Source organism: Trichosurus vulpecula, chromosome 2 (genome assembly GCF_011100635.1).
Source record: "Trichosurus vulpecula isolate mTriVul1 chromosome 2, mTriVul1.pri, whole genome shotgun sequence".
NCBI classification, from domain to species: Eukaryota; Metazoa; Chordata; class Mammalia; order Diprotodontia; family Phalangeridae; genus Trichosurus; species Trichosurus vulpecula.
In genome coordinates this window covers 170,327,229-170,339,806 of record NC_050574.1, presented here as the reverse complement: position 1 = coordinate 170,339,806, position 12,578 = coordinate 170,327,229, and the positions used below count along the sequence as shown (strand labels likewise).

Below are 12,578 nucleotides of genomic sequence, written 5' to 3'. Positions count from 1 at the left end.
TCTTCCTTAGCAAGTTGGGTAGCCCTGTGGCTAGCACACCCTTTCAACAGGAGCAAGGCCTAAAACAAACAAGTCTTCATTCAAGTGCATGCATGCTGATGATGATGTGAGAACATTCTGGGAGGAAGGGAGGGATTTGCCTGCTTTCTCTCCTCCCCAGGCACATCAGGTATGAGTTCTTTGGTGAGCTTTTTCTCCCAATTTCCCCCCTGCCTCGTCTCCTCTTACCCTCAGTCACTCCCACCCCTCCCAAGAAAGGGTCAATTTTCACTTGATGATGAGGTTTCAGAAGAGGGCAGTGGCAGCTCCTGGGACTGGCTGTTGGGGGGCTCAAGGGCCTCTGTGGGGAGATCAGATGCCTTGGGCTCCTCTGGAGGTTCCAGCTTCTTGTGTTCCTGAGTGGGCTCTAGCACGTCCTGCTTCTGAGCTTGACTGTTCATTTTCTCTTCAGCCTCAATCTCTTCTGAGGTGGGGATGGAGTTCTTCTTGGGACGCCCTTTGGGTTTGGTAGGAGCTTCCTGCCCACCTTTAAGAACCTGGGGAGGAGAAAGAGGAGAAGAAATATGAGGGAAAGGGCTACTCAAAGGCTATCCAACAGATTCAGTTCAAACAGTTATTAAACACTATATGCAAAGCAAGAGGCAACATAGTGTAACGAATCCTGCCTCTGATGCTGGCTGCATTCTCCTGATTACCTACCATTTGTACACAAATACAGGATGAGGAAATTCAATGAATCACAGAAAACGAAAGACGACAGCACCAACAAAGGGAATATGAGGAGAGGGAGAAATGATGATGCCTGAGCTAAGCCTTGTAGGAAGAAGCAGAGATGAAGAGGGATTCTGTTCCACACACAGGGAATAGCTTTTTTAGATACATCCAGACAGGATTTGGACCACTAAGTTTGGAGGACAACTAGGAATCCAGATTAGCTGGAATGTAGAGTTAATGAAGGGGAATGATATGAAAAAAGGCTAAGTAGGTAGGAGCACCATCCTAAAGGACCCTTAATGCCACAATCTCTCTCTTCCCCAGCAGTTACCACCGAAGTGATGAAAAGGGGCCTCAATCCTGTATCCTTCAAGATGAAATTGGAGTCACGCTCCTGTACAGTATCCCCCAACTTCTCTAGCCCAAATCAAATTCTTCTTCCTCTGTACTCCGACGGCACATACACATGGGCATTTGCCCATACACTAACTTTCCTACTTGTCTCACCTGCATATTTCCCTAACAAAATTGTAATGCCTTGAGTGAATATGGCTTACATCTCTTATACAACCCTCACAATCAGAGTTCCAGAAATAGTTATAAGATACATAAAATATAAGGCAGTAGGAAGGGGAAGAGGCTTCTATTAAGGGAGGCATTTCAAAATGGGACATAATCCCCAAATATCCCAGTGAAGTTATCACACTGAGTAACATAGACTGTGACACCTTGAGGGCTGAAATTCCTCTTTGTCTTCTTATCTCCAGCCCCTAGCAGAGTGCCTGGCACATAACAGGCACTTAATAAATGTTTATCAAATCTCACAGGTAATCAATTGATAGTGATGTTGAATTAAATTGATTTAAACTGGGCATTCCCTAGGAACTCTTAGGAACAATGTCCTGCCCTATGACAATAACATTATCTTTGGCAGCTCTCCGTTAGCCCCACTCCCCATCTCTGTCCATGCTACTTTCCTTCTGAGGCATCCTATTAGGGTGTTGTTAATGGATTATTTGAATTAATTATTATCATGAGCCAACAGCTGCCCACAACTTAGGGTTACTAATGATAAACAGTTTAGTCATTAAGATGTTGTAATCAGGTTAATGAGCTCTCACATGGACCAGTCACTAAGGGGCTAAAAGTTCAGTTTAATAAGCAAGTATTGAGCAACTGCTATGTACAAAGTACCCTGCTCACTAACAAGGGCCCAAAGATAAAAATGGAATAGTCTTTGCCCTCAAAGAGTTTACATTCTCCTGATGGAGGTGAGGGGAACATAGCAAGTAAGCAAATGAGTGAAAAAAGAAAAGAAAATGTGAGGACAGAGAAAACAGTAACAACTGTGGATGAAAGGGAAAGGAGGGCTCAGGGGGTACCTGAGCCGGGCCTTGAAGAAAGATAGGGATCCTAAGAGATGGAGAAGAGGCTCAGAGCAGAGAGAAAGAGAGATGGGATGCCAAGTGAAGAAAAACAGTAATTCACCTGGGCTGGGATGTGGAAGGAAGGAAGGAAGGAAGGAAGGAAGGAAGGAAGGAAGGAAAGGAGATTAGCATCAAATGAAGCTGGAGCTGGTAGATCAGAGCCAGACACCAGAAGGCCTGAAATGATAAGTTGAGACATTTGTTTTTTATCCTAGAAGCCTCAAGGAAGCACTGAAGATTTTTCAGTAGTGGAGTAACATGATCAGACTTTTACCTTAGGAATCCAATTCAATAAACATTTATTGATCAGTATGGCATAGGGGAAAGAGTGACAAACTTGGAGTTATGGGACACAAACCCTACAGAAGGCAGACTATCAATAGACAAATATTTATTAAGTCCCACTAAGTGTCAGGCACCATGCAAAGTGCTGGGGATACAAAAAGAGTCAAAAGATAGTCCCTGCCTTCAAGGAGTGTACAATCTACCTCGAAGTTTCCTTCTGGTTCTACATCTATGTTCTTAAGCACCTACTATGTGCCAGGAACTGTTGTGGTTAGACACTGGGGATACAAAAACAGCAATGAAACAGTCTCTTCCCTCAAGGAGCTTATAGTCTACTGGAGAGCAGGGGGAACAAACGCATACACAGATAAACAAATTTTTAAAATAATGAATGCATGAACAAACAAATAAAAAACAAACTTATATGACATAAATACCAAGTAATTTAAAAACAAATGTATACAATATAAATACCAAGTAATTTAGAGGATAAGGGAGAACATTAATAACTGGGGGAAGGAGAACAGGTCTAAAAATTAGATAGCACCTGGGCTGAGCCACGAAAGGACTAGGGATTCCAAGGAAAGGAGAACATTCCAGGTATGGGAAACAGCCTCTGCAAAGGCAAAGGTAGGAAACAGCATGCCATGGGCAGGAATCAGAAAATAGGCCAATTTGACTAGAAAGCAGAGTTTTTGAGAGGAAGTATTATTAATGCAATCTAGCAAGATGGTTGTTCAGTTCAGTCGTGTCTGATTCTTTGTGACCTCATTTGGTGTTTTCTTGGCAAAAGATACAGTGGTGGGTTTGCCATTTCCTTCCTCCAGCTCATTTTACAGATAAGAAAACTGAGGCAAACAGGGTTAAGTGACTTGCCCAGGGTCACATAGCCAGTAAGTGTCTGAGGCCAGATTCGAACTCAAGAAGATGAGTCTTCCTGACTCCAGGCCTGGTGCTCTATCCACTAGCTGTCAAATTTTAGCTTAACATAAGGGGGGAAAGTTACTAACAACTAGGGCTATCAGAAAGTGGAAAGAGATGCCTCAGGAAGTCGTGTACTCCGTTCAAGTAAAGATTGGATGATCACTGGATGGGATATTGTACAGGGGAATCTTTTGTTCAGGTATGGGTTTGACCAGGGATCTCAGAACTCTTCCAACTTTGAGACTGTGACTCTAAGCAGAGACAGAGATAAAAGGATGGCTAATACAAAGTCTTTTTATATGTAAACAGAGACCTACTCTCCCTGTGCTTGGCTCTGAAAGCCTTTGATTTAGTCTAATTATACTCATTACATAGTTCAAATCCAAGAACAGAGATGGGTCAGTTAATTAGCCTGCTATGAGCCAAGCCATGTGCTTGGTGGCTGGAACACAAAGAAAGATAAAAAACAATTTCTGCCCTCAAGGAGTTTACAATCTTAAGGATAACTAAGAGGATTATATTTCCACTGTTTCCAAATTCAGGTCCTACCCGCATCCTCTAGTTGATGTAGCCCATGCTAAGTCTTTAACTTCCTAATCACTAAATGTATTACCATGCATTCTCAGGGCTCAAATACTTATCAACTAGACGTTGAGGCACCACCTTGGCCAAGTTATTTCTCCTCTCTTGGGTTTCAGGGTCCCTGTTAATCAAATAAAGGAGTTGGACTAAATTGTCTCTGAGGTCTCTTCCAGATCTAATAGTCTATGGATCCATAAAATGATTGCTTTTGGCCCAAACCTGGAAACCAGAGCATACTTGAACATCTGTTCCACGGTTTGGAGCTGATGAATTTTCTTGGGAATTGATGTGAAGGAAGCACTTAATAGTATAGACTGGGTTTTTTTTCCCCCCAAAATGTAAAAGGACTTGATTTCCTAAGGCTATTTAAACCATGTCTTTTCAGTAGCATTAAATTTCCTACGGAAATATAAAATTCAGAAATTCTTCAGAAAACTCAAAGTTTAAATTGGCTAGAAGAAATTCACGTAGGTTTCATCAGCCTATTAGAGATTCCAATAGTATATTCCATAGGAATCTCAAATTCAACATGTCAAAAATAGAATTAATTACTTTTCCTCCAAATCCACCCCACTTCTGAACTTTCCTATTTCTCTCAAGGGTACCCCCATCTTTCCAGTCACCCAGGTTTAGCAGTTGTGGAATTATGCTGATGCCTCCTCCCCCCTTCTCTCACTTCATATACCCTAGGACTTGGCAAGTCTCGTAGTTTTTATCACCACAACATTCATCCCATGTGTTTCCATCTCTCTAGTCATACAGCTACCACCTCAGGCCTTCATCATTTCTGGGCTGGCCTGTTAAGGTAGCTTTCTAATTCGTAACTCTGTTTTTTGTTTCTCCAATCTATCCTACACACAGGGGCTAAGGTGATTTTCCTAAAGTAAAGGTCTTCCAATGAGACTCTCCATTTAATGAACTCCAATGACTGTCTATTACTGCTAGAGTCAAATTTAAACTCCATTGTTTGGCATTTAAAGCACTTTACAACCTGAACTCAACCTCCATTCCCAGATTTACCATTCATAACTATACACCACGTAAATTCACAGTCTAGACTGGCCTTCTTACTGTTCCTCATACACACTGCTCCATTTCCCATCTCTGTCTTTGCACACCCATGTCTGCAATATATTTTCTCATCACCACCATCTCCCATAATAACTATTTTCCTTCAAAACTAAGTTCATGATACACTTTTTATATTATGCTCCATAGTTATTCTCCCCCATAGTTAGTGCCCTCCCCCTTTACTCTGTGTGTGTGTGTGTGTGTGTGTGTGTGTGTGTGTGTGTATGTGTAGAGGAGAAGGAGAAAGGAGAAGAGAGGACAGAGGAAGGAAGGAGGAGGAGAGAGGGCTGAGCCTGAAGTCAGGAAGTACCAAGTTAAAATGCAGCTTCAGTCACTTACTAGCTTGACCCTGAGCAAGCCACTTAACCTCTATCTGCCTCAGTCTCCCGATCTGTAGAATAGGGATAATAGCCTCTACCTCCCAGGATTGCTGTAAGGATCAACTGAGATGATAATTATAAAGTGATTGGCACCTAATTGATGTTATACAAATGCTAGATTGATGATGATGATGATGAGGATGATGACGATATGCATGTGTCTTCCCTGTGGAATATAAGCTCCTTGCAGGTGTTGTCCCAGAAGCGAATGAGACACGCCACAGAGTATAAGCTTTAAATGGAGAATTTATTAGCCAGCGACCATTCGGGGGTTCGCCCAAATCAAAATGACCCCGAGTTGGGACGGAGGAGTGGCTTATATAGGAAATACAGGGTACAGAGGTTAATTATCTCTTGGAACTTACAGGCCAGGTCACAGGGTGGGGGGAACAGGAACAAAGGTCCTGACTGATCAAAAGATTCTGACAGGTTATCATTAAGTGGGATAATCTTATTGACATTCCTTGGTGGAGTCACGGAGCCCCAGGGACATTTGCTAAATGCCAGAGGGTCTAAGTCCATTCTTTATTATGCAAACTGGGGTTTCTCAGGGGTCTCCTTAGCAATAACTGATTTTTCCGGTCCACAAAGGCAAAGATGGTTTTATTTCATTTTGTATCTCCAGCACCCAGCACAGTGCCTGGTACATAGCTGGGCTTTAAAACAGTCACTGACTAACTGATTAAGCCAGATCATTTGGGGGGCGCTGTCATGACAACATATGGCCATTGGCATTCAGGTTGGACTAAATGCCCTTAAGATTCTCTGCAACTCTGAAATGCTGTCATTCTGTGACATAGTACCCTGTACGTACTCCCTCGCTAAGCCTCTCAGTTACTTTACATGTCAAATAAGGAGGTTGGACTAAATGATCTCCAACACAAAAAGAAACGTCAGACCTGTTGGAGACTCATGAAACTAAGATAGAGACGAGTTGGTGCTTTTCATCGGTGATGAGAGGAAGTTCCCTCCATGGATGAAATCACATATCTGACCTGTCCTCTCTCCTCCCCCAAATTCCTGGCCAAAGGATTTTATGACTCTACACCACAGAAGAAGCACTGAGTCCTCAGGCTGCAGAATTATAATAACAAATAGACCTAAGGTGTCAGACTGATGGTTCTTGCCTGAATGAGTCCCCCTTTCAAGCTTCCAATCTATCGTTAAAGCAAAGAAAATCTTTAATAAGGCATTTGTACTGACAGGATTTCCCTTTAGGGAGAAGAGGTCTGTAGATGCATTTCCACCAAAGTCAATATCTGATCATGGTTTTAGGCTTTCTTTCGAAAGCACCCGCCTGGGAAGGACATGGTGCCAAGATGGAGTTTGTGTTGAAAGGAGCTCCACTTACTTTGAAAGGGGTTATACAAAAATTAAGTTGCCCAGTATAACAATCAAGTTATAAAAGGGCAGGTCTAAGGAAGCAACCTAATTGGCAAAAGAAAGTCCAGCCCAGGCAATTAGTGAACACCACCACCCACACAGCTTGGATAGACCTAACCTGGCCTTTTTCCTACACTGAATGGGGGTGGGGGGGAGGGGGCAGGGGAAGGGACACACAACAACAATCAAACCATTTTCTAAATGGAATCAAACATTCATGAGTGTTAATAATTAGGAGATAACTATCCTCTTCAACAGCTTCAGGCACTCGACCTCTGGCCCCCTGCCTCTCAGCACACCTGAAACTGCAATTATCTCACCCCCACCACCCCACACCCAGGACTGCATATTCAAATGAACTTTTGTTGACGTTCAGTCAACGTCCCCCCCTCCCACTCCTGATGGCCAACAATCATTACTTGTGCCGATTTAACCCCCCAGGGTCAGGAGTGGCCTCCACATTGAATGTGGGCTGGGTCACACACCTCTCCCAGGCTCTCAGGAAAAACACCTGGCAAGAACATCTATTTCTCCCATTAGACATTCCTGTTCTAATGCCAGATTGAAGTCAAACTACTTTTTTTGAATACAAACAACTTGGCTTTTTGTGACCTTATCAAGGTGATTGGTATGAAATCTTCCAAAGAGACCAGGGACTGGACTAAATAATCTCTCAAATTACCTTCCTCCCCATTTTTAGGTATATGATTTATGGTATTGCTTTTGTTTGTGTTCAGAGGCATTTATCTTATCTGTGTCCCCCACCCCCTTTCACTTGGACCTCTAGGCTAACAGGTCTAGCACAAGGGGGCCCTTCTCTCATTTCAGTATTGCCCCCAAAATGTTCTGCATCGCTGGATGTAATTGTGGGGTGATTCTTCAAAGCCAAAGAACAAATTCAAATTCTCTAGAGTCAGCAACCCTCCTCCCTCAGCACTACCACATATTGGCAATAGAGATATTTTTTGCTGAAGCTAAGATTTCCCACTAGTCTAGATCAAAAGCATGGCTGAAAATGCAAATGAATGGGGCTGGTGGGTTGGTGGCAGTCATTCATTATGCTTGTAGAGTTCTTAGTCAAAAAGAAAAAAGCAAGATCCCTGGAAATCTAAAGAAGTTAGCTTTGGTTTGTCTCTGTGGGCCTCCAAAAGCTCAGAAAATTTTCCTTCCAAGGGTCACCTTTGTTGAGGTCACAGAAGTACCTTCCAATTTAGATTCTCTGACTTAATCCTCTTCCTGGTACTTAGATTCTAATTCCATGTTCTAGATCCAGAATTTCTAGATCCTAGAAGAATAGGTCAGTTGTCAGGAACTGTTACACTGTTTCTTTCTCTAAATGCTCTTGCCATCCTATTCAGTGAATTGTGAGGGGCTGACAGTGCCATCTGGACCTTCTGAACAATGACGCACTTGCAATCTATTGCAACATTCTGTGAATATTTCTGGAGCAAAATCCAAAAGCAATAGAATGAGTCTAGCATCTAACATACAAGGTGAAATTTACTCAACCGCTATGATTTACCAATGATGACCAGTAAAAACTAGTTAGAGATGCTATCTCAGTTTTCGCAAACTGGCAACTCAGCCCTTGGCAGTGGTATGAGTAACTGAGAACCAAGTACTAATCTTTTTCCAGTTCCAATTAGGGCACTAGCCTCTGACATATCTTTATTATCCAATTATCCTTTTTTTTCACTAATGAGATTAAAGTAGGTGAGGCAAAATTTTTAAGAATTTATATTCCAAGTGGTCCAAAATTCTCTAGGTGTCAATATGCCTCAGTGTGTTAATCTCAGCTCTTGAAATATTCTTTTCAGGTAATTTCAGGCATTCCAGTGAAGAGGAGGAAGAGATTAAAAGGACAGGCTGGGTAGAAGTTTTAGAAAGAAGGGCAAGGGCCCTGGGTTCTAAAGAAAGAAGAAAGGAAGGAAACTAGCATTTATTAAGCACCTACTGTGTGCTAGGCACTGTGATTCTGTGAAGAGCCAGAGGGATAAACCTTCCTCATATTCACTCCCATTCTTCCCTAGTAATAGTAATATGAGCATTTCTATAGCACTTTAAGGTTTGCAAAGTGCTATAATAATAATAATGATGATGATAGCAAACATTTATAGAGATCTTACTATGTGCCAAGCACTCTGCTAAGCACTCCATGATCCTCACAACAACCCAGGGAGATTGGTGCTATGGTTATCCCCATTTTACAGGTGAGGAAACAGAGGCAAATAGAGGTTAAGCAACTTGCCCAGGGGCACACAGCTAGTAAGTGTTTGAGGCTGAATTTGAAGTCAGGTCTCCCTGATTCCAGGCCCAGGGAGCACTCTATCCATTGGCCTATTATTAAAATGGCCCCTTCATTTACTTAAGTGATTTCCTGTTCTACTTGTGACTCTGCCTCCTAAGTGATTGCTAAGTAACCATCAAAAGAAGAGGGTCTGAGGATCAAAAACTTGAACTAATAAGGAAAGCCAGATTAAGTCCTCTGTGAGTGAAGACAAGGAGCTCAGGAGACGGCTTAACTACGGTTATGCAACTGCCAATACTGAAAGAAATGGAACATAATAACAACATGCAGCAGCTGGGGACACAGTGGATAGATACAGTGCTGGGCCTGGACAGAAGAAGACCCAGGTTCCAATTCAGCCTCAGACATAGACTAGCTGTGTGACCCTGGGCAAGTCACTAACCTCTTTTTGCCTTCGTTTCCTCATCTGTAAAAGGGGGTTAATAGCAGCACCTACCTCCCAGGGTTGTTGTGAGGACCAAATGAGATCATTGTAAAGTGATTAGAACAGTGCCTGGCATGTAACAAGTACTGTATCAATGCTAACTCTTATTATTATTAGCTAATATTTATATAGCCTTTTAGGTTTGTAAAACACCTTACAAATATCCTCTGCTTTTTGTTCTCACAAGAACTTTAGGAGGTATGTGCTATTATAGGGAGAATAGAGGGAAGAAGTAATCATTTCCTGCCCCAGCTGCCCCTGTACTGTACTAGGGATTCTCATCCATATGAAGTTTTTCAGGAAGGGCTAGTGTTGGCTTATGTGGTAGAGAAGGGCTGGATTGAACCCTGGAGGACCCCATTACTGCCTGCCTGCCCCCCAGATGGACAAGGACGGGTAAGAATCACAGAGGTTCCTCACCCCAGGGACAACCTCACTCTGCTGCCCTGATACAATTGGCAGGGGCCCCTGAAGACAGCCCTACCAGACCTCCCACACTCTGTTGATCTTAAAGAAGTTACCATTAGTCACTCTGGTCTCCTCCCTGTCCCCGTGCCCTATACAGTCTCACCCTTGGGAACACGCATGGCATGTTCACATTCCCACCCGTTTCCCCTTCATTTATCCAGATCCTACCCATCCTTCAAAGCCCAGGTCATATGACTCCTCCAGGAAGTATTCCCTGACCACCCCAGCCCACTTCGGTCTCTCCCTCCTCTGCAGTACAATTTAACACTTAATTATACATTTATGCATACACATATACAATTATACATTGTCCTGTTTTGTTCACTAATCATTTCCTGTGTCTTGTCTCTCCAATTAGACTGAAAGTTCTGAGACAGAAACCAGCTAAAGTTATATGGCTAAAGATATATGTTGACCTGATTTCACTCGGACAGGGAACTGTGAGTGAGAGAACCTTCTTGTATGAATATTAAACAGCAACTGCTCCATGATTTAGAAAGATGCCTGAGATCGCTGAAGGATTAAGTGACTTGCCCAAGGTGATAGAGCCAGTATGTGTCAAAGAGAGTACTTGAACGCAGCTCTTCCTGATTCTCAAGTCTTCTTGGATCTTTCCCACTATCTACTACGCTATGCAGTCTTTTAAAGTATTATGTAAATGTGAGTTATTATAATAGTCATTTATCACAGGGACTATAGAACAAAGTAATAACTCAATAAATACTTCTTGATTGATTTATTAAAAGGACATGTGTTTGCATTTCTATGTCTCATTTTGTTTATGCAGAGAGAATCTTCACATTGGGAATCCATCTTTTAAAAATCCTTCTCAGGTTCCAGTGCCCCAAAGACCATCCAGCTATTTGTACAGTGGCCTAAAGGGACACAAACACTGCCCTTTCTGGGCAGGAAAGGTAGAGGCCAGTATCTTTCGAGTGGTTTTAATTCTGTTTAAATCCCGTTCCTTCACCTATTCCTCACCCATAGAGAAAGCCTGCCTTTCAAGACAATGTGATTGGAGAAGCTCTGTAAGCATCTACCATCCCAGTCACCCCAGCATGAAATTCTCTCTATTTATGCTATTCTTCTTGGTTACAGAATGATAGGAATGTCATATGGAGATGACATTGTAAATAGAAGAAAGAAGTGGGGCTCCATCTTTCTCTTTGCCCAAGGCCACCCTTACATTAAATAACATTGACATCACAGACTACGTGATGAAAACAACTGGTAGATCTGAAATTAGAACAACTAGATTTGAACCCCATCTCTCCTATGTGACCTCAGGCAAGCTACTTACTTTATAGACCGGAGAGTCTCAGTTTCTCCATATGTATGAGGAGGAGATTAGACTGAATGATCTCTAAGGTTCTATCCAGCTATAAATCCTATGACTTTACCAGTCTCCAGAGGTAAGACTTCCTAAAGTCCAAGCCACCCAAATTTCAGAGAATTCCAATTTCAAAACTGGAATGGACCTTAGAGATCATCCTATACACCCCACCCTCATTTCATGGCTGATGAAACTAAACCAGAAGCAGAATGATTTCCCCAACATCACAAAGCTTGCTAGTATTTCTAACCACTAAAAAACCTTTAAATGACATTAGGAGAAAAAAATATTTTTTTACCATTTTCTTCCACTTCATCCTGCGATTTTGATACCAAGTCTTTACTTGGAGTTGAGTGAGTCCCAGAGACTGGGCAAGGTCCAGTCTGGAAGGCAAAAGACATAGAGGTGTAATGAGACAATGGGAAAAAGAAGGCAGGCAGTAATGGGGTCCTCCAGGGTTCAATCCAGCCCTTCTCTACCACATAAGCCAACACTAGTTCTTCCTGAAAAACTTCATATGGATGAGAATCCCTAGATCAAATGTTCTTAACCTTGTTTATGTCATGGACCCCTTTGGCAGTCTGGTGCTACCTATGGTCTCCTTACAATAACGTTTTTAAATACATAAAATAAAATAGGATAATGAAGCCCCATTACCTTGGCTGAATGACCACTTGTCAGGGATGTTATAATAGAGGTTGTTTTCATGTGTGGTTAATTAGCTGCTGAGATTAGTTAGCCACCTTCTAACTCTACAAGTCTATGATTCTCTTGCTGTCCTACATTTCTCTTTCAGACTTTTAGTCTTGTATTCTCCTCTAACACTAACTCAGTTCATCTTGTTGTTGGTTCCTTCCTCTGCTATTTAATATTTGTGGAAGCTCTGGCAAGTCACTTCACAACCTCTGAGACTCACCTTTGTCCTGGCTGGATCACTAAGGCTCTAAGGGAAGTCCCTTGTAGCTCAAACTCTGACACTCCATAATTCAGTGATTCTATGATCCTGTATTTCTCTATAGCCTCTTAGCTGGAGAAACCAAACATCTCTTTTATCATCCTGTCCCTTTGGCTGACCAACCCTGCTCTTCTGAGTCCTAGCCACAACTGAAATCTCTAAAATTAAAATAGGTATTTTGAATTCAGAGCCAGTCTTTCTTAAGTCTCCATTCCAATTCATGCATTCCTATGGCAGGGTTGCTAAAAGGCAGAAAGTTTTACTGAAAGTTATCAAAAGATTGAAGTCTAACAAATTCCTAATGACAAACAACTCAGCCCTTTC

The 12,578-nt window shown here is 42.2% G+C and overlaps 1 protein-coding gene across 1 annotated transcript in view; it reads right to left on the bottom strand.

Annotated features, from left to right (window-relative positions):
• Positions 1-214: 214 nt before the first annotated feature.
• BARX2 (BARX homeobox 2) overlaps positions 215-12,578 on the bottom strand; it is an 82,126-nt gene continuing 69,762 nt past the window's right edge. The window contains exons 3-4 of the mRNA XM_036742453.1: positions 11,598-11,682; positions 215-536 (exon numbers count right to left, since the gene is read on the bottom strand). Coding sequence (XP_036598348.1) covers positions 261-536; positions 11,598-11,682 — 361 coding nt within the window. The 3' untranslated portion in view covers positions 215-260. The remainder of the gene's footprint in view (positions 537-11,597; positions 11,683-12,578) is intronic.